Source organism: Pteropus medius, unplaced genomic scaffold (assembly GCF_902729225.1).
Source record: "Pteropus medius unplaced genomic scaffold, Ma_sr-lr_union100, whole genome shotgun sequence".
Lineage (NCBI taxonomy): Eukaryota > Metazoa > Chordata > Mammalia > Chiroptera > Pteropodidae > Pteropus > Pteropus medius.
The window spans coordinates 4,198,959-4,221,289 of NW_024340693.1; the positions used below are offsets into that span (position 1 = coordinate 4,198,959).

At 55.4% G+C, this 22,331-nt stretch overlaps 1 protein-coding gene across 1 annotated transcript in view; it reads right to left on the reverse strand.

The window, feature by feature from the left end:
• XPO4 (exportin 4) overlaps window positions 1-22,331 on the reverse strand; it is a 73,886-nt gene that overhangs the window by 31,896 nt on the left and 19,659 nt on the right. The window contains 5 exon segments of the mRNA XM_039863200.1: window positions 3,218-3,330; window positions 11,703-11,856; window positions 12,506-12,537; window positions 12,540-12,621; window positions 20,756-20,894. Coding sequence (XP_039719134.1) covers window positions 3,218-3,330; window positions 11,703-11,856; window positions 12,506-12,537; window positions 12,540-12,621; window positions 20,756-20,894 — 520 coding nt within the window.

Here is a 22,331-nt window from a genome sequence, read left to right on the forward strand (position 1 = left end):
GGCACCCTAGCCGACCCGCACACGAGCCTTGTCTGCCTGGGGCTCGTTCCCTTGCACACCGTGGTTAATCGAGGCTAACAGCTCTAGAAACAAATGGCACAGTTACGTTACGTTTCCAGCCACTTGGAACCCATCTAGGAGCTGTTTCGACGACGCGCTGTGGACGTGGAATGCCTGGCATCCGTGTCCTGGAGGAAGGACGCGCCCCACACCCCGCCCCCTAAGCTCGCAGGGTCACTCGCATTCTCAGGCTTCAGAGGTGATCTGTAACCTGACTAAGGACAACAGCCAAAGCAAGCAGGTGTTTATCTTGGGAAGGAAAAGTAACTGTGCGACATTCACTGTGACCGTTCCCTACTTCGTCGCTTCTCTTCCTACACAAACCTCTCTGCTTCCTGAGTGCCACACAGGTTGAAACGTTTATTCTCTGTTCCGGGTCATGTTCACTCTGACTCTGCAAATAATTAAAAGCACTCGACGCTGAGGTGTTGCTCTGAGTACTCACAGCCGCAGCGCTGGGACTGTGAGCAGACGATGGATGCTCACCCGCCCGCCGAGTCCACTCGCCTCCACTCCCGGAACTTAAGATTCTACGGCATTTACAATGCCCCAAAGCCCCGAGGTTAACTGTTCTGCTGACACGTTTCAGCATCACCCTCTTTGGTCCAGAACAGGGGTTTGCAAACCACAGCCCAGGTCCGAGCCTGGCCGCCCGCCTGTATCGTGGCCCGCAGAACGGCTCCCACATCTGCGTGGCTGGGGAGGGGCGCTCAAAGACCATGCCGCGTCGTGGGAGGATGACGCGATACCCGCACTTCTGCAGCAGTGGATACGGTTCTGCTGGGACGCTTCCGGTGTGCTTAGGTGCCGTCTGTGGCAGCTTTAGGGTCATGCTACAATGGCAGAGCCGAGTGGCTGCCTCAGAGAACACGTGACCTGCGCGGCCTCACGTCTATGACCTGGCCTTCTCAGAAGTCTGCTAATCTCTGCTCTAGAACACACGTGTTTCAAAATACGTTCTGCTGCTCTACATCTCGTGTAGTGAATTGAAAGTGCAACACGCAAACTCACACGTGCGCACTGTCCACCTCCGAACAACCGCGCCCCGGACTCCTCATCCGAACAGCGCAGCTGAGCGGTCTCCGCGCCGTGCCCCTGACCTCATCGACACTCACGCACTCGTGACACCCAGGGGTGCATTCTGTCAGGGGCCCGAGGCAACGTGGGGCGAGAGGGTTTCTCCTCTGCACACAGAGCCTTATGGCTGCTTGTTCCTGGGCTAGAAGTGACACATCGAAAGAGAGAATACTCTCAATGAAATAACTAACGCTGATTATGTAACAGAATAAAATAAAGTGAAAACAGGGAACCGCCCTCAGAGCCTGCCTGCCCTGTCCAGCTCGATTCACGCTCTCTGCAACACGGGCACGTAAAACGCATGATGCGTCGGGGCCTCGGTCTTACGTGCCTGCGCAGCTTCGTGCCCTTCTCCGAGGTCAGTGTTACCGAGGAGCTCTAGCGTCTGAACTGCGTTCCACAGATCAGAACAGAATGGCAGGGGGTGGGAAGGAGCCATGCCAGCTGAACTCCTGGGGAGGTGACTGGGGAGGCGGGAAGGACACAGGAGCGGAGAGAGGAGCGGGGAGCGGGGGGCCCCGTGGGACGTGCCGAGCCCGAGACGCCGGTGCCCTTCCAAACGCAAGCCTCCGTAAGCACTGGGATTATGCGGCCCTGGCCTCTGGGGCGGCCTGTGCTGAATATAGAGCAGGGGTCACCGCAGAGACGCGGGGCGGGAGGCCCGCCTGTGGCAGCGCAGCCCACACAGAGCGAGCGTGGCCGGCCGAGCGGGGGCTGACGGAGGACACCGCTGGTGCCGAGAGCAGAGGAAGGAGACCGGGAGCGACAGTGAGAAGAAAAACGCACGGGGCCAGTTCTTCCCGCCCCCGGGACAAGGAGAAACCGGGAAGGCTGAACTTCCGGGGCACGGAACGCAGCCTGGAACCTCCCAGGTTCCGACGGTGCGCTCATGGCGGCTGCTCAAACCTAGACAAACGGAGAGCTGGTGGACAACCGCCTCGAGTCAGGTAACGAGGTCACAGAACTGAAAGTGAATTTAACAGAACTGAATAAAATAAAAAGTTCAGCCAGTGTCATTTTTGTATCAAAATTAAAATAGTTTTATCAACCGCTTAAACGAAAGTGACAGGCCGCACACACAAAACTGTTAAAATGACGACGCGAAATGGGTTAACTCTCAAGCTCAGAAGCTGTCTGCCTGTGGCAGGTCACAGCTGACAGGAGCAGCTGTCTAGTGTGTCCAGACAGCTGTTCGGGTCCGGGCCGCAGTTTCCAGGACCGCCAGCGACTTTTCCGCCTTTTCCAGACTGCTGGAGCGGGACCTGCTGTCCCCGAGTGAGCCACACGCAGCACGGCACGTGGATACGCGTCCGCTTCTGCCGGACGAGGCAGGAACAGGATTTTTAACTCAGTGGCAGCGATCTGACACTGACAGTCATCACTTCTCTGAGTTCGGGAGAGGATGCAGGTGACGCTCAGGGCGCGCGTCCCCACAGAGCCCCGCACGCAGACCGCGGGGACAGACGGCCTGCTCCGGGCGCTCGCAGGGGTTGCGAGGGCCCTGGCCGCTGTCGCTACGGCAGAGCTGTTCTCCTGCTGCGACTAAGCCCGCGCCTGCCCTGCCCACGCCCAGCGCGCAGGCGGGCGGCTCCGGGCCGATGAAGGCAGAAGTTGGGGCTGGCCATCTGCGGGGAAGGCTGGCGGCAGAGGGCCGGCGGCGTGTAGGACGCCACGCCTCACCGAACTGCTCTCGCTATCATCAGAAGCACAGCTATTCGCTCACTGGTGTCACTTCCGTTAACTTATGTCGGTTTAGTACTGCTCTTTTTAAATGAATTAACGAATTACTGTTTCGGGTTCCCAGTGCGAATGTTTAACGTGGCAAACGTGAACAGTTGTAACCCACAGCAAGCGGACGCTCCCCTGGGCCTGCGCCACACGGTGTGAGCGGTCAGCTCCGGGGCGTCGAGCCCTGCATGGTGACACGACGCTTCGCGCACCGGCCAGGGCGTGTCTGCACGATCTGTTCGAGCAGCAACACCGACTGGAGAGGAGGCCTTGGCGGGGCGAGGCCGTCTGTCCACCCGTCCGGAAGGACCCCCGTGCCCCGGCCCCCCGCCGGCGACAAGGCAGGACTTACGGTGAAGAAGAGCTCCATGACCCTGCCGTCCAGCAGCGCGCCCCGCCACGACTCCGTCGGCTTCAGCAGCACGTTCTGGGAGGACTCGAACATGGCTATGTAGTGTCTGCCCAGTGGCCGGAGTCAAGGTCAACAGCGGCAGCAGTCCTGCTCGTCTGAGGTGTGAGATCACCCTCGACGTGACAGCAGCCGCCCCGCAAGGACGCGGCGGAGGCAGCCTGAGCCTCTCCGCACGTGCCACGTGGCACGCGGGCGGCTAGCGGACAGGCGGCCTGCGGAAGGAAGGAGCTCCAGGAACGCAAGAGGACAGTGACGGCTCCTTCGCACGACAAACCCGCCGCACCTGGAGGCTCAGGAGCTCAACGGTGGCGACAAAGGAAAAATGCAAAGCAGACGCCAACGTGCGCAGAGAAGAGGAAAAGCCAAGTTCCGCGCGTTTCTCCCATCGCTCCCCCCCGTGCTTGTAGCGGCTCAAGGCGCACACAACGTGGGAGTCTCCACAGTCTGCCTGGAAAAATGGCATTTTCCTCAAAGAATGGTCCAGAGCAAACGCAAGGCACCCCGAAGAAGGAACACTCCTCACACGGAGGAACCGAACGGCAACGCCACACGCACAACTCAGCGGTGTGCGGAAAATCCTGCGGGCGCGCATGTAAGATGCCGTCGTGTTTATGCTCCGGTGTCCCGCACCAAACACGCTGCTGGCACACACTGTACCCACCGCACAGAGAGTCACCGCAGCACAGCCACAGGGTGTACGGGCACAGTTCATGAGGCGTCGCGGGCACAGGAGCCGGGCTCATTAAGGACGGGGCAGGCTTGGGGGCAGATGGGCAGTAAGTACGGCCCCCACCAGTGGCCAGCAAATGCCCGGCACTGAGACGTCCACCAGGCACATTCTCGCCATTCCGCGAGAGGCCGCAGCAAGAGCCGTCCACACTACAGCCCGCAGGACTTAGGGGCGTCCAAGTTCGTATGCCGCATTTCCATAGATGCCCCAATCATTCGCGCAGAGCGGGAAATGCTGTGGCACTGCTTTGGAAGCCAGTGTTTACAGGCCACTGCTTAACTCCCTTTGCAAATCCGACATCGCTTTGTGTCTGCGGCGAGGGCACTGCAGCTGTGCCAGTAAAGTCGCCGGCTGGGTTCCGAGCGCTCACCATCAGGCTCAGCTCGCGTCACCTTCCTTGCCCTGGCCTGCCCCCTGGCGGAGGTGCAGGGACGGTCAGAACAAAGCCAGCCCGGACTCAGAAGGGGCCATCCATCCACCCGCGAGCAAGGAGCACCAGGAGCCACCCTCAGGGAGCCAGGTGTCTCTGAGGTGACCTCATGTTCTCACCAGCCCCCTGGGGCCTGCAGCTGTCCACATGGATCCTCACGCACAGCATGCCACCCCGACTGAATGCCACATCATTCTACACGTTGTTTCCCAGCGCCAAAGCTTGGAAGGGGTTTTTAGCTGGACACGATGTTTACCTTCCGTCAAGAAAGCTCACAGAGGCCGTGCTACCTGTCCCTTGAGGGCCTGGCCTGCAGCACCGCGAACCTAAGCACCTCCCCGCGGACCTGAGCACCTCCTACTGCCCTCCGGCCCAGCAGGATCATGACCAACGGCACCTTTTCATAACAAAGTGCACGTGTGGTGTGTGTAAGATGCAACCATGAAACTTCATTACAAAGTTCTCTCCACTAAAAGATATGTAAATATCCCCAAAAGCATTTTAATAAAACCTTGAACATAAAACGATAAAGAGAACATAATAATAAACAGGAGAAGTTTTTAAGAACAACGCTATTCCCACGAGAGCCACGTTCTCGTTAGCAGACTGGGCGGAATGTGCCGAGGCGGCTGCCTTTCAACAGGAGACGGAGGACCCTTCCCCGTTGCCTGATATATTGTTGCCATGGCTGTCCACGTGCTACTTCTCAATTCTGAAAACTAGCTGGCAGCATCTCACACTGTGAACACAATACTCGCACGCAGGCCTGGACCACGTCTGTACATTCAAAACAACGTAAAGCAGCAGGTAGCTCACATTTCAAGGTGGCATTGCCCACCGACTATTTCTGTGTGTGTAGGAGAGCCCAGGATGCCAGTGCACCCCCGAGTGAGGAGTGGGATTCATTAAAAACGAGAGCGAGGGCCTGCCACTTCCAGCACTTCTGTTCTTAAGATGGTATTTTTTTTTAATTATTTAAAGTTTGAATGTTTCTTTTAAAAACAATAGTTTTAAATAAAGCGAGTTTCCTTCTTATAGCTTTCAAAAGTTCTGGTTCATAGTACTGCTTTGATATGTCATAATATCTGGATATTATACTGTTTAATCTTTTTCATCCAAATATGTCACCGTAAAAGAAAAGTCTAACAAGGAAGTGATTATTTACTTATTACACGTATCATACACGTGCCAGAGTTTAGGACACAGGAGTCGCAACAAATCGATACCAGTTAAATGGCTATCGTTCACCGAAATTCAAATCACGTTTTAAATCAAGAATTTTGAGAGCTATGGCTTTACACATTTTTCTAAGATGAATACTGAACTCAAGTAATTTATATAGTGTATCAGAATAATTCATTTGTAACCAAATAAAAATCAACCAATAGCACAAGCACACAGAGCTGCTTTCAAGCTCCATGACCCTGTCTCTCTGCAAACATCGGTCGCCCGCGGCTGGTCCTACTTTCCCTTTCTACGTTTTCACCACGTTCAAGAAACGGGAGTGACATTGCTGTCAGTATACCAAGCACAAGCCGCACGCCCCTAACCAACTCTAAAACTGTCCACTTAGGAAAGCTCACCAACTTCTGAGGAACCAAAGGCACAAAAACGTGTCACCTGCCCTGTTCTCCAACTGCGTGACTGGAGACATGCACACACTGGGCTGAGCGCCAGGAGGACAGAGCTCAATGGCACCCTCCCCTCTCGCCATGATGTCACCAGAGGAATCATCCTGGTCTTCTGTCTCAAACAGGTCTTGAGGTCTCAAACAACAAGCCAAGTTGGTTCCCACAAGCACACAGCTCTCAGATGAGGGGCGAGGTCATCTCTGGAAATACACGTGACCTCACACATGCCCATCTCCTAACGCCCTAGGTAAGGTTGATCATTCTGTGTGGCTGGCAGTAAAGCCGATTATTAGGGAGTCACACAATAGCTACAGACTTTCCTCCAGCACCGCAGGGAGTCTGAACCCCCCACCCCCGCCCCCCGCAGGGAGCGCTCTGCAACACAGACTTGCAGCAACAGTGGACATTTAGCAAAAGGAACTGATTTCTCTGTCTTCCCAAATTCTTTTTAGGCTGCTTCATTAGTAAAAGCAAACTTTCAGAAGCAAAGGAAGCCCAGTTGTTCTTGTGAACAACAAGCACGTACGGTCCAAGGACCAGAAGTCCTCTAAAATGCAGGAGCGCTGACCTCCCCCATGCGTCCCCAAGCCCTACCTCCAGGGGGTGACGCCGGCTTTGCTGGAGACCCTGAGGTGACGGTGTCTGGACCCACACCGTTACCACCTCGTGATCGACTTTGCTTTCCCCAAGAGGTTGAGTTAAAAATTTACCAAAACCACATCAGATCCACAAAAATAGAATACCAATAAAAGGCAGTGTAACCCAACTAAAAAAAGAAATATTACTGAAGCCAACATACCAAACACACCTGCCAAGCATTCGTATTACAAAACGATATTGTCATTTATAATCAGCTATGCCAAAACCCTTAAGTATTTATGGACACCAGGTGAACTGCTAGCTAAACAATATGAGCAGCATAAACAAACATTCAAGAACTGAAATCATGCTCTGAATCATCTGACCTCAGTAATTAAATGACGCAAATTTGTAAAGCATCTAGTACTACATGCTAGACCCCGTGCAAGATGCGAACACCACAGCGAACAAAAGCATGGCCCGTGCCTTCGTGAGCTTCCCAACCGGTGGGTAAACAGATATCACTCAAGTCAGCTCACAAACGAAAATTTACAACTGAGGAGTGAGCCAAGCGGGAGTAAATCACATCTAACATGCGTATGAGAAGCCAGAGCAGAAGAAACCTGAGCTGGTCCAGGGTACACAGCTGAGGCTCAGAAGGGAGGTGACCAGGCAAAGAAGGGGAGAGACGGCCCACGTGTGAGGGGCCGGGGCGGAGGAAGTGGGGCCCACGAGTGCGGCTGCGACAGGAGGAGCCCAGAAGGGGGTTCTGACGGGGGGCAGAGGTCAGACCTCCCAGGACCTCAGGGCCCATTTTTAAATGATAACGGGTGACAGAGCATCACAGGACCAGGACGCTGTCTCAGGACACTGTTTCATCACGAACAGAAAGAAAGCAGCTGGGTTTTGTCTTGGCCTCGTGCAAGTGTGAGACCGGGCACGGTGGCTGAGGAGGCAGCTCAGAGGAGGTGACGCGGCACGCACGACACCCCGAGAGCTGTGGCCCCTGCACCACGCAGACCTGGGAAGGGGACTCTGAGGAGTCACTTTCTGCACAAAGCCTACGCAGAATAGTCCTTAAACAATGGTCTACAGAAGACATCATGTATACAGAAACATGTTGAATCCACTAAAAAACACAATTTGAGCTAATAAACAAGGTTACATAGTACAAGACTTCAACATTAAAAATGTTTTATTTCTATACACTGGCAATGAATGATATGAAAATAACTTAAAAATCAACTCTACAACTGAATTAAAAAGAATACAATATTCAGGGATAAACTTAACAAAACTCTCCAACTTCTCTGAAAACGGTGAAATGGTGTGGAAAGAAATTAAAGACCTAACTGCATGGAAAGACAGTCCACGCTGCGGGCCGGGCCCCGAGTTAGCGTGGCAGCATGGCCCGGCCGACCCACAGACCCGCAGGCCCGCCCGAGACACCAGCGCCTCTCCCCAGAAACAGGCGTTGGCCCTGAATCCCACACAGAAACGCAAAGGGCGCAGAGAAGGCAAAATAACCTTTAAAAAGAACAAAGCTGGGCAACTCGCACTTCCTGATTTCAAAACTTACCACAAAGCTACAGTCATCAAGACAGTGTGGCGTAAATACAGACCATGGGACAATCAGAAGCCAGAGACACACCTGCACATTTACAGCCGGGGGTGGTACACGAGGGGCCAAGACGATTGGGAAAGAACACCTTCTGCAACAAATGGTGCACGAACAAGATATTCGCAGGCAAAATAACGAAGCTGGACCCTCTACCTCATACCATACACCAAAATCAACTTAAAATGGAGGACAGAATGAATGTAAGGGCTAAAAATATAAAACTCTTAGCAGAAAACCTAGGATTAAGTCTCTGTGACCTTAAACACAAGAACAAAGTAGAATTGACACAGTCCAACTTACTCAAAAGCTGCCGTGACCCAAACCATGGGCCTGGTGAGCAAACGGACCTGCGGACCAGAAGGGCCCATGCAGCCCCGCACAGACCGTCCGCTGACCTTGACAGGAGCAAAGACAGTCCTTTCAGCTCACGTGCTGAAGCAACTGGACACCCGCACGCACGCGAATGGTCTGGACGCACACCTCACGCCTGTCACAGATGACAACTCAGCATGGCCCAGGCCTGAGTGCAGAGGCGAGACCGTAAAACTCCTAGAAGATAATATGGGAGGAAACCCGGGTGGTCCTGTGTTTAGCAATGACTTTTTAGATGTGACACACGAGACACAATCCATGAAAGGAAGAACTGATGAGGCGAACCTCACTGAAGTTAAATACTCCTGCTCTGTGAAAGACAACGTCAGGAGAATGACACAAGCTACAGACCGGGAGAAAATATTTGCACGAGACGTGATAAAAGACCAGTATCCAAAATATGCAAAGAGCTCTGAAAATTCAGTAAGAAAACGTACAGCCTAACTACACAACAGGCCAAAGGCCTCAAAAGACACCTCACCAAAGACACGCGGATGTCAAACAAGCACTTGAGAAGATGCTCCACAGGGTGCGTTGCCGGGGAACTGCCAACTGAAACCACAAGACTGCAATCAGCACTACACCCCTCTTAGAGCGGTCAGACCCGGGAACACAGCACCGACGCCAGCACGTGCTGGCGAGGACGCAGAGCGACAGACGTCTCCGTCACGGCTGGCGCGGCCGCTCTGGAAGGCGGTTGGTCGGTGGTTTCTTACAGAACGAAACGTACTGCTGCCAGCAGCTCGCTCCTTAGTATTTATTTACGCAAAGGAGAAACTTCACTACACATGGGTGGTTCTTCGTAATTGCTAAAACTCGTAAGCAACCAAGATACCTTCCGTAGGTGAAGGGATAAGGAAATTGTCATCCAGACGCGGGACTATTTACCTGAGCCACAAAGAGACATGGAGGAGCCCTAACTACACATTGCTAAGGGGAAGCCGATCGGAAAAGGCTGATGCTGTGTGACTCAGTGACATGGCATTCTGGGAAAGGCAGAACTATGGAGACAGTACAAAGATCAGTGGCCGTCAGGGGTCTGAGGAGAGGACTAAACAAGCAGGCAGAGCACAGAGGGTCCCAGGGCAGTGGAACGCTGTGACGCTAACAGTGGAGCCACAACAGCAGACACCTGTCCAAACCCACGGAACACACGGAACCGAGGGAGCCCTAAAGTCAACTACAGACTCTGAGTGACGACGTGTCTGTGCAGGCTCGTCGACTGAAACGAACGTGACCTCTGCTGGGGGCGGGCACCTGGGGATTCTTGGTACCTTCTGCTCGATATCACCAGGAACCTAAAGATGCTCTAAAAGATAGTATGTTTTAAAAATCATGCTGACCTTGGATTATGCAGAGCCATTTTAAACATATCAAAAGGACAAGCAATGAAGGGAAAAATCAACTGGACATCAAATTTAAAATTTCTGTTTCAAAAGGCATCTTCAAGAAAGTAAAAACACATCCCACAAAACGAGAGAAAATATTTGAAAGTCACGTATCTGCTAAGGGGTTTGTTTCACACATGTATGTTGCGTAAAGAACTCTTACGACTCAAAAATTTTTAAACGACAACACGATTAAAAAATGGACAAAGGATTTGAATAGACATTTCTCCAAAGAAAATACACAAATGGCCCATAACCACATTAAAAGATGCCCAATACATTAACCATTAGGGTGATGCAAATCAAAGCTACGATGAGATGCCACTTCACGTGAATTAGGGTGGCTATGCACAAAAAGACACAAGTGGTTGCCAAGATATGAAGAACCTGGAACTCTCGGATGATGCTGGCGGAGATGAAAAATTTTTGGAGCAACAGGAGGCTCACGTGGCCTTAGAGCACAATTACTTACCAACTGCGAAAAGAAACAACAACTCTACACTGGAAAAGCCTGGCGGACGCCGCCTCAGCCAAGTGCTCTGCGTGGACACGGCCCCAATGGGCTTAGCCGACGCACGTGTCCTGGACACACAGGCTGAGGCCGCCACGCCGCCGCTGCGGTGTCCCGGCAGAGAGCGAGCACCGAGTCTGGTCACGAGGGAGCATCACAGACCAAGAACAAGGGGCGTTTAAAAGGAACTGACGTACACGCGTCAAATACGTCCGGTTCAAGAACGACAAGGAAAAGCTGAGGACCTGCCCGACACTAAGATGGCTCAGGACGACGCGCACGACGCGCCGAGAACAACTGCCGCAGATCGTCGCGGCAACGGACTGACCCTGAACGCAGACTGCACATCAGGTGACGCGGCGTCCACCGAACAGCCCGCAGCCCTGTTTCGCATCGGGGGAGCTGAGACTCAGGGGTTAAGCGACCGGCCCGAGATCCGCTGAGACCTGAACGAGGATGTGCCTCCCTCCTTCAGTGTGTCAGCGAGCAGCAGTGTCCCCAGAGACAGCGAGTCACAAAGTCCAAGCCACGGCTCCACTTTCTAAAACACAAACGTCTCTGCTTCAGTAACTGGCAGACAAAGAGCAGCCGTCCGCATCGATCCTCTAACGCACGTAACTCTCTTCTGTGCCACTAACGAGCAGTTTGCCAGAAAATGACACGTTGGTACTTCTAGATGTGAGGGAGGAATAAACATCACTCCCTCATTACTGCACCTGAACAGCATCGTCGTCCACAAGGGTCAAGTCAGAGGACGCAAACGCGCCTAGGGGAGAAGGCGTGTCCTGACAGCGCCGGGCACCCCACTTTCTCCTCCCCCCAGGGATGACGCTGCCCATCGGGGAGCCGAGCCCATGGCCCACGTGACAGCACTGGGCGCCCCACCTTCCCCTCCCCCCGGGGATGACGCTGCCCCTCAGGAGCCGAGCCCGTGGCCGCCCCGTGCGTCCACTTATGCGGCCTGCAGAGCTGTCCACGAGGTTCTAAGTCTTCCCAGAAGTCCCCTGCGCTGTGCCTTAGCAAACAAATTTGATCCCCGCCGTAAAAAAGCCGTCTTTCTTTCAACAAGGAGCTTTACGAACAGCAGAAAGAAAGTGTTTTTGGCTACGCCTAAGCCGGCCACGAGCATCAGCACCAAGGCGGTGCCCGCGGGCAAAGGATATGGTTCGGCGGGAGGAAGTTCCAGCTGAGGACCTGGTTGGCGAGCGCCAGGTAGCGCTGGAACACGGAGGACATGTGCGCGCTGAGGCTGTCCCGCCTGCTGAACTCCTGCAGCACCTCCACCGTGAGCACGAAGATCTGGCGCAGGTCTTCCTCCTGCAGCGGGGAACGCAGACACGCGCGCGTCAGAGCCCGCTCGGACGCCCCCCTCGCGGCCGCCACGCAGCAGACCGACCTCGCACTCCCCAGCGGGAAGCACTGCCTGCTCGGGGCCGCTCTCCATGTTGGGGGCTGCTCCCGGGACACCCCCCGTCGGCCTCCCAGTGACACGGCCCTGAGCACGGTCCCTGGGACACGAAGCTCCTCGGCGGAGGGGCGGGTTCTGCGGGCGGCTGCGGGCTGGGGCGGCCCGCGATGGAAGCCAGCGCCGGCACGTAACTTCGCCCGGAGCCAAACAATACATGCGAGACAGAGCCCACACCATCTGCGACACCGAACACAGCCCTGCGGGCGCTCTGCCAGGACTATTTTTAAGGCCGGCAGAGCCCTGGCGACTGAAGCATTGTATCTAGCACAGTGAGAGCAGAGTAAGTGAACTAGGGGTCCTGGGACTGTGCTCCTTTCTGCTCTGTCTGCAGACCAGGATTAAACAAGTGACCTCAGCTCGTCGGCCACACTCGCCCAAGCTGCGGGCACAGGCGGCTGCTCCGCCAGACACAGCGAACGTCCTCACTGCACCGGGGGCAGCGGCAGAAAGGACACACGTGCCCTGACCACTAAAACGGAAGAACAAAGGTGCCAATACCTGGAAAATTCTTTTGCAGTTACCATGGAATCCATACTCAGTCCGATGTTGCTAGTTTTACTCGAACTTGAGAATTCACTCAGCAGCGCAGTGAGAATAGAACAGGCCAGAGTTTGCTGTAATTATTGGATAAGAAATCACTGTGAGGCTTTGCTTTTCCAAAGCTTTGTTTCAACACATCTGTTCAAATGAAATGAAACAGGTTCTATCTTTAGATCTTCTACCTCCCGGTCAGACAACGCAACAGGACAAAACAGCGCCCAGGCCTCTCGTCCCTCAGTGGCCTGTGACTGCTGTGGTGTCCCCTCAACCCCAGGGACCCGAATCCCCCTGAGCCCGCAACTCTGGACACACCCCTAATGCGGCAGAGAGCACGGGACGTTCCGAGGGAACCAGGTCGACCGTGTCACTTCACTGAATCCACGGCGACCCACATCCCACCTCACACCTGAAAGAGGGGAGACGGGGGGCCGGGCTTGTCCGACTCCGCAGTCTCATGATGACTACAAAGTGGATTTCCAACCGGATGGAAAGGGAGAGCACGCGGCCTCCCAGACACCACACGGTAGTACTCAAAAGCTCTCCAAGTGAAAGTGCTCCACGGCTCCATGGCTCTAACAGGCCCCTGGTATTAACCCGCCGCTTTTATTCAGACGAATGAATACTCAGAGTCGAGGTGCCGAGGACGGAGCGGATACAAATTATGTTGGCGCATTTCCAGGAGTTAAACAGAAACATGCTCACTACCTCTGAACTACCAAAGATTAAAGTCAAGAAGAGGCTATTTGTGCGAGCGTATGCAACAGCTGAACAGCCATCGCCGCCACCAGCTGGCGCGTCTCTGTTCAGAAATGCCTCTGCTGTCGGTGCCTCGACCTTACAGATGCTCATCGTGGCCAGTCTTAGCTAACACACAGAGACTTCAACTCCTGAAGGCCCACGGAGTCTGCATTTGTGGAGGCTGAACGATGGTCACGTGGGTGACCAATATACTACTTGTCTATTTTTGCTTATGTCTAAAATTTCCCTCTAAAAAATGGGATAAAGAATTAAATTCCTACTTGCTTCTTAATGTCAATTAAAACACGCGTGCTGCATCACTGATGCACGTACAAGGGCACACCAACCCACACACCAGGGCGGTTCCTCAGTCCCCACACACCAGGAAGCCCCGACGACAGACGCCACCCCCCGCCCCGCCCCTCACCCCCGGGATGCGTGTGTGGACCAGGCTGCCTCCAACGGGGCAAAGCGCTCTGAAGACGCCAGCTCAGCTCACACGCACACGCAGTCTGTAGTTTACCTCGAAATAGGAAAATGTCCCCCCTCCCGCAACTCGCCACAGGGAATGTACGGTTTCACCACCCTGCGTGGAGACGCCAGGCTCGCGGGGACCGCGGACACGGCGCGCTGCACGCGCTGCCTTTCCCGTGTCAGAAACTCGTCCGGGACACGCGAGCGCCTCGTGTTGTCGGTGAGAAAAACGCAGGTTCACACGGCTTTCTTTTGCAGTAGTTGATTAATGATCACAGTGACAACAATCAACACTGCACACGTATATTTAAATACCACTGTGATCAACTATGGACTCGGTTTTTAAGCACGGCTAGGCTTTGGTGAGGAAAGTGGGTAATAAATTCAAATTAATGAAATTCAAAGGGAAAAGCTAACTCCCAAAGGTCTACCACGATGCACGAGACAGGCCCTAGGGTTCCGAAGACAATCCAGTAGCCTGCCGCTCCGTGTCTTTCAGCCTCAGCTCTCTCCTTCCCTTTCTGTGTAAGACCTCACTGCACCGACCGCTCTGAAGCCAGAACTCACAGAACACAGACTTGTCATTCTTACGGATAAATGGTCTGTAACAGTTTTGCACAGGTAATTTATAATTTACCACAGCTTGCTTTTTAGTGCCAAAGTATATTCACCACAAAATGGCACTTTTTTTTAACTATGACCATGTTCAAATTTTCAGTAACTCTAATTCACGATTAAAACAACGTGCACTCACAATAAAGCTTTACTATTGAGAGAAGTAAATGTTTCCTAGGATGACATGCATGCGTTTGCGGTCAAGACCTCCAAAATGCGTGAAGGGGCAGGAGCAAGGACAGGAGAGAACCATGCTGAGGTCACCACACTCACAGAAAGGAAGGGACTTTAAAAGGTAAGTGTCTCCCTGGACGGAGGAGGAGCCGGGGGGGAGTGGGGCACCTCTGGGGACGCAGCGTAAACACAGCCCCGCAAACAGCGAGGTTCCACACCGAGAAAGCACGAGTTCGCCTGCAAGAGCAAGGGCCTTCTTCACTCGTGGCCGTCACAGACAAGACACGTTCTCACCCTAGACTTAGCTCTCTGGACAGGAGAATGTCTTGGTTTTAAATAAGTTTTTCTTCCCACAAAATTAGTATCGCTTCATCTTAAAAAAAACTAGAACGTACAGAAAAGCACAGAGACGACAGGAGTGCCATGGCCCCACCATGCACAGGCTGTCACCGTGGCACGCGTATAGCGGCCCGGTCTGCAAAGGCACAGGGGTCATCATTGCCACGCCCTTACCACGACCCCGACACACTGTGCTGCATCTTTTTCCGCTTCACGCTTATGAAATAAAGACCATTTTTTAAAGCAAGGGTATTCTTTTCGAAGTGACCCAAGGCTTAAGAAACACACGACCATAACCGTGCGGCATGGTGAGAGGCACGCGCAGACATCTTGCTGCACGCAGGGTCACCGGCTTTCAGAGGGCTAAGCAAGGACCTCAGTCAGCAGGACGACGCACAGCCCAGCCGCGCCCTGGCTTGGGAGCCCGATGAGGACTCAGGACTGGCCTCACAAACCCCGATCACACTTGGTGCTGCGGCTCCAGAGGCCGGGTGAACAACTCCTGGAGAGCAGTGACCGGCCGGGAGCAGAGCACCCCTGCCTCTCCCTGGACGCCCTGCACCGCACCCCTCACCCAGGCTCCTGATCGCCAGCTCGGCTCCACGGCGGCAAAGCTGCTCGTGGCAGGTGCGCTGCTTTGTGAGGAAGCCAGCGGGCAGCCAGCCAGACGGCGAGCCCAAGGGGAGGGGACAGCCCGACTCAGGACAGTGGGGGAGCGTCAAGCCCGCCCGTGAGGTCACACATCTCAGCGGTCACCCCAGCGCACGCCTCTGGACGCGCCCTCCAGCCAGCATCCTCGAGTGCTCCTCCGGGCCCTGCCACAGCCAGGGCTGGACGTGACGCCTGTGCCACCGACAGCGGCTGTGACGCACAGGGGTCGGAAACGAAGTTTGCACTGAGCAGTCAGCGCTGGGTCTCGGGGAGACAGGGGCGGCGCTCAGGGGCGGCAAGCAGGGGGCTGATCGCCACGTGCACGTGAGGGGCCGCGCCGGCACATGGGGCTCACCCGGGGTCACGGAGCACCACCAGCCTCCAGACATCTTCCCAACACAGCGAACACTTCCCAAGCAAGCCCGTCGTGCGGCTGTCCCCACAGGTGGATGCACGGCGGTGACTGTGCAGGTGCCTCGAGCCCACTGATGCCGTGGCCAAGTGGAGCCAGAGCCCAAGCTCTGCCCACTGCCCTCGGCTGGTGTCACCGTGGCTATGGTGACGTGACCGGCACTAACAAGCCATCCTAAACTGGTCATTTTCATCTCCGACAAGTTAGAAACCAAATAACAAAGTGAATTAAAACTACATCCACAATGAAGTCTGCACCAGCCCGCGGGGCCGCCCCGGAGCCCGCAGGACACACCGTTCCAACGCCGGCCAGGACGCCCGGTCGCCGGCCAGGACGCCCGGTCCCCGGCCAGGGTCCTGCGCCCCCAGGGCTGAGGACGAGCCGCCCCGCCGGCCTCCAGCCCGCCTCCCGGCCAGGGCCACCCCGGATCAGACCGTGCGGGCGGGGCACCTGCACTGTCACCGTCGTCGTCGTAAAAACCACTGCCGATTTGGTCCACCTTCTTGACTAGTACCTCCACCAAACAAAAATCACAAAGAGAGCTATCGATTAGTAAAGCGGGGCCACAACTGAAGCACCCCAGAGCGCTGAGCAGGCGCTCCGTGAGCGTGACCTAGGTTCGAGGGTCACCTTTACACCCACACCTAACACGGCTAGCACAGGGAAAGTGGAAAACGAACACACAACGTATTCCCTGCATTTTTAGCTGTTGATAAACTGTGCAAAGAAAATGTAAACAAGCAAAACAAGTAGGAGCCATTCGATGAGGCCTCCAGGTCATAAGACAGTCTGACCTGCTCTCTCGCTGAAGTACTGAATAGTCACAAGGTAATTCACTGACAACTAAGCGACTACTGTCTTCACGTTAGTCCTACGGCAGCTTTGTCATTTCTAGTAAAATCCACTAATTTCATAATAGTGAAAAAATACCCCAGAGGTAGCTTGTCTTACTCACCAGCCTCCTGTCACAAGCACAAGACACTCAAACACTAAGTCCAGCTGCCAAGACTCATTCAGAGAGAGGGACTGTCTCGTAACAGCCCGGCTCTAACGCCGGGAGCTCGGAGACCAAGAATAAACTTTATGAAAGGCGGCCGTGCATGCAGCAGGCTTCCAGCTGCCCCTCTAAGCAAACTTCAGTGACACCTGTGATGAGAGGCGAAGCTGGCTGTCACGTCCAGGAGCACTGCTGTGGGCCAGGGAATTTCTCACCCACTTCTCTGTCGTGGTGACGAGGAAGAAAGGCGGCTCAAATGCCAAACTGAATAGCTTCAAAAGCGATTTAACGTACACCTATTACTTTCAAAGGAAATGAAACTCACACGAAGTAGATTAAAACTCTGGCCTGAACGTTAGTTTAAAATAAACAACGCAGCTACTTTCCTTAGAAGTAGAGTCTCGTGTCTGCTCCTCTCCAATTAGGAGACGGTGGATCCGACACCGGCAAACGGAGATGAAGTAACCCCAGTACCCCCTCCAACCTCAGAAGGAAAACCAGCCCGCCGCAGAGGAGCAGGAAGCCACGGGCCAGACTAGCAGCTCCAAGGTCAGACGCGACCCACGGGAAGCTGCACTGTGTCTAGAAGGAAGAGTCTCCCTAGGAGACGCCCGTGATGGACACCCTCCCGTACGCTCCCTGGAGAGTGCGGAGCCACCACCCACGCCGCGAAGCCTTAGAGGAGAGAGGATGTTTTGGGTTTTGATTTTTCAACACACAATTAGTTTTCACTCATAGTAACAGCATAAACACTTCCGGCTTTCCATAATTAACTATTTTTTTAAAGAAAAAGGGACGATCTAATAGAGTTCGAGCCCCAAGGCCGACACAGGGTGAGGCCAGCAGGGGAGGAGCGCCCGCTGAGGGCTGCCTTCTCCTCACAGGAACCGTGTGTGCTGGGCTGTGCGCTACGCTGCCCGAGCTCCCCCAAACACGTACGCCAGACCGGCGCCTCAGGAAAAGAGCGGGGCACCAGACCACATGCAGTTTCTGGCCAATGGGAGTTCATCACCTGACTTAACACGTGAGGTCAACCCTTTCCCCGTCTAAAACCACCAGGTCAATTATCTCTTCTTTTCAAATGTCTCTAAAATCACCTCTCTGCAGAAAGTTTCTGGCCCACACTCCATCGCTGTTCTCACTTTCTCATTCTACTTTCTTATCAAAGTTTAAACCTCCCTCCCACTGCTGCTCACGCCTCTGAGACTAAGAAAACCTCCCGTCTAGAACATTCCCGCACGTCCTCAATAGCCTGAGCGAGAGAGAGAGAGAGAGAGACAGAGAGAGAGCGACGGAGAGAGAGGACGATCTGTTTAAAAGCTTTCCTGGTCTGCAACGTCAACATCGTTTTAGACCTGCAGGTGAGGACAAGCAGGGGCCCCCGGTGGCCCTGAGCCTGCCATGTGACTCCAGGAGTGCCTTTTAGTGTGACGCATCCAGTGCAGCCGCCACACTAAACTCACCCGGCAATCTCGACATTAAATTCTACCTCCCACCACTGACTTTCTCCTGCCATAAGAGGTTCCTAACCCCGTTAGAAGAAACTCAACTTTAAAAACATGCTTCTGTTTGGAAAATTTCAAGAGGACGCTACTCGGCCGCCATTCCCCAGGGCGCGCACCACGGATGGAGCCAAGTCCTGTCTAACGGCCACGAGTGCTCCAGCCGTTCTCACAACATCTGGGACTTCAGCAGCCCAAAAAGGTCCGAATGCCAGGTCGCGCTGGGACGATGCTAGCGCGCCGACCGCCCCGGGGAGCGGAAGCGGGAACACGTCCCTGCGTGAGCGCACACTCCTGAGAGCTGGGGACAGCTGCCTTCTGCCTCGGGGCTCCAAGAAGCTGCCTGTGGGGGTGGGGACAGGCACAGAAGCTCTCCTGCCACGCTGAAGCCTCGGCAGACACGATCGCCAAACTAGCGAGGGAGAGGCATCAGTCGGATGTGCGTGGGTGCCAACGAGTCTGCGTCCCTCGAGTTTAAACCCTGGTCAGTCACAAGGAGCTGGACTCCCTCACTGCGAATGTCACATGACACAACGGGTCCTTAAGCGAATCGCAAACGTGGAGAAGGCCTGGCTCCGAGCAGCAGGGGCTGGGGTGACACTCTGAGCAACAGCCCGGCCCCGGGAGGCTCCCCCTGGGTCCTGGCTCCTCAGTGCCAGCCTTGTCTTCCCTCAGCCACCAGTGACGGCCACCACTGGACTGTACACCTGGACACTGGCAACAAAAATCCAGCCCAACAACAGACTCCCGCCCGGCAGCTGAGGCAGGTGACCCCGAAGCACAGCCACGCATGTCCGCAACAAAGCATGTCACCAGAGCGGGGCCATGCCCACAGCCTGACCACCGGTGTGACAATGCACGCAGGAAGAGCGGTTCCTCCCCACTGTCGCCTCTGGTAGCCCCCGGGGACTGACTGACAACACGAGGCCAACCGGCATCAGTCCTGCACACTGAAGCTGTTCATCTCCGGCCAGCCTCTACGTGTGCAGGACTCAGACCACGGGAGGAAGGCGCTTTCACCTGGACCTCTGAGTACCACGGTCTCTGGAACGACACTGTCCAACATGGCGGCCCTGGCTAACCACACGTCTACTTGACTATCAAGTAAATACAGTACTTATAATCCAGTTCCTCAGTCACACCAGCCACATGTGCTCGAGATGCTCAAATGCCACACGTGGCCGGCACCGTGGCCCAGATGGCTGGGCCTCCTGGGACACGCCGGGCACCGCATAGAACACAGACCCAAAGCAAAGCAGAAGCGTCCGTGTGCTGACTGCGCCGGCCATTCACGGAGCTGTCGCTCTAGTGGGTGCAGCCATGCTGGTGAAGCGCCCAGCAAAGCCGGCAAGGACGACGAGCAGGCGTGTGCACACTGGTGAGCTCCACGGGGGAGCAGAAGTCCCCAGGGCGCGCAGGCCACTGCAAGGCTGGACGGCTGGCTGCCGGCTCCCCCAGGCAGGCCTGCAGCTCAGCGCAGGGTCCCGGGCAGACTGCAGGGCAGCGGCTGGGGCGGAGGGGTGAGTACACACCTGCGTGTGGGAGAGGCACGGGCAGCACGGCCCCCACCCCCACCGACGTGACTAAAAACACATGCTCACGAGGGCCGCGGAGTGACTCGCAGAGCTGCAAGACGCACAGCCTCGCACGGGCATCTTTCGGATGGGTCAGAAACTGGGAAAGGGGAACCGGACCCAACACAGAGAATCGGAGCAGCCTATGCCACCAGGCCAGTGCCACGCACATCAGGGCCCCACAGCTCCAGCCCAGGTTTCCGGCTGAAGACAGACACCAGTCCCCAAGACCTGCAGCCGACAGGGTGGCCGTGACCGAAGACTCACTCTGCAGGCACGAAGGGTTCCCGAGGGGCGGACAGGAGACTGGCAGGGGAGGACCCGTTGGGCCCCCGAGTGACTCAGCCTCGCGGCTGTGCGGCTGGCGGTCAGACACCACGCACAGCGCACGCGGGCGGGCACGCGGTGGCCTGACGTCAGGTTTCGTTCCCCATTCCATCCAAACAGCTCTGTCGTCGCTGGCAGCTGTCAAAGGTTCATCAAAATGGAGGAAGCTGCGCAACGGGGGGGACGCGGCTAACGCTGTGACATTCTACGCCACTAAAACGGAGACCACGACCGCTACAGCGCCGCACGGAACAGGGGCGAACAGGGAGGCGGAGCAGACCCGCCGGGGCACGTGCCCGTGGAGAACAGGAGGCGAGCACACGAGCAGGCGGCGTCTGCCTCTCCGTCCAGTGGTCCACGCCGGCTGCAGCTGCCGACGCCGGGCACTGCAGGCAGCACACTCACCACCGTGGGGTTGCCGCTGCTGATCAGCTGGCTGACTTCATGGAAAATGCTCTTGCAGTCGATGGACTTATCGAGCGAGCCCCGTTTCACGATCACCGCGACTGCCAACAGGATCTGCTCCCGGACGTACTTCTGGAGGCTGCAAAACACAAAAACCAAGTTGAGACTTTACATACACCTGATACGAAACGCCCCCAAGTTCCTCCCTGCGCCTGACGCCCCTAATAGCATGCTTACACCTGAGTACAGCGTAGCCTGCTGGTGATGCACAGACTCCAGAGCCAGAAGACCTGGGTGCGAACCCACACCCCACAAGCAATTGGCTATGTGACCCTCGGTGAGAAACGCCTAGAGCCTCCCTCGGTTTTCTTGGCCGTGAAACGGGGATAATGGCAGCATGTGGTCACAAGGACCCGATGTCCTGAAAACTGTGCCCGGTACATACCGGCACTAAGCTGCTCAGGCAGTGTAGGCAAGGGTGAGTCAGTGCACTAAAAGCCAGGTCAAGAGTCTACCAGTGAAGAGAGAAATTCTGACCTCATCTCCAACGAGCAGTATGACCTGAAACCCATTCCCTCTGATGTGGAAAGGCAGGCGGCATGCTGCCATCGAGAACACAGATTCTAGAACCCCTGGAGAACCTCGCCTCCAAGCCCTGGCCCTCGGGGGGGAACATGCTACAAAGCCCATTAGACCACAAGGGCAGAGAGGTTCAGCTGCCTTTCACGACCATCTCATAAAGGTAAGGTTCAGAAAACCTAACTCTGAACTTCACAATCCAGCCTCTACAATGCCACAGGGCACGACCACCACGTGCCCTTGGGATAAAACCCAAATCCCTTAACCTGGCTGACGAGCGGTGGGACACCCCCAATTCACCTGCTGTCCAACATGGTTGTAACAGAGCTTTCTTTTACTCTGAGAAGTGTCCCCATTTGGACATAAATGACATGGTGACCCACTCCGAAGGTGCCTCCTGGCTGGTACCTGCTCCCTTCCCTCGCGCCCCTTCCACGTGGACTCAGAACCACAGACGCCCTGAACGCCTTCACTTCCTGGCACCAGGTTCTCCCCTTTCCAGGCCCCCTGCCAAGACCACGATGCCACTCTGTGCCGACGGCATTCCCTGAGCAATTCTCTGACAGTTCACTGTGAGAACACGAGGCCTCTGTCACCAGGAGTTGAATCGTCTCCCCGATCGGCCACCAGTTCTGCCTGTTTCTGCAGCCCGCGGGAACGAGCACCCCCTGCCACATGACAGGCATCTACTGGACCCGCGTCCCTGTGTCCAGACCGAAGTGGAAGGACCTTGTCACAACACAGAGCTGACGCGTACACTAAGCCCACAAGCACAGAGGTCTCGCCCTGGAGAGCAGTGCGAGCGGGCCGAGGCGCACTCCGTGCTTCTGGGGGACACGGCGGTTTCAGACACGCGGACCAAAGGAAACGCACAGAGAGCTGAGCGCTCAGGCCAGGCGCGGACACGAAGCTGTCAACACCTACACTAACAAGAATCAAAACTTACTGGGAGAACGAATAACAACAGCTAACATTTATCGAGTGCTTATGACATGCG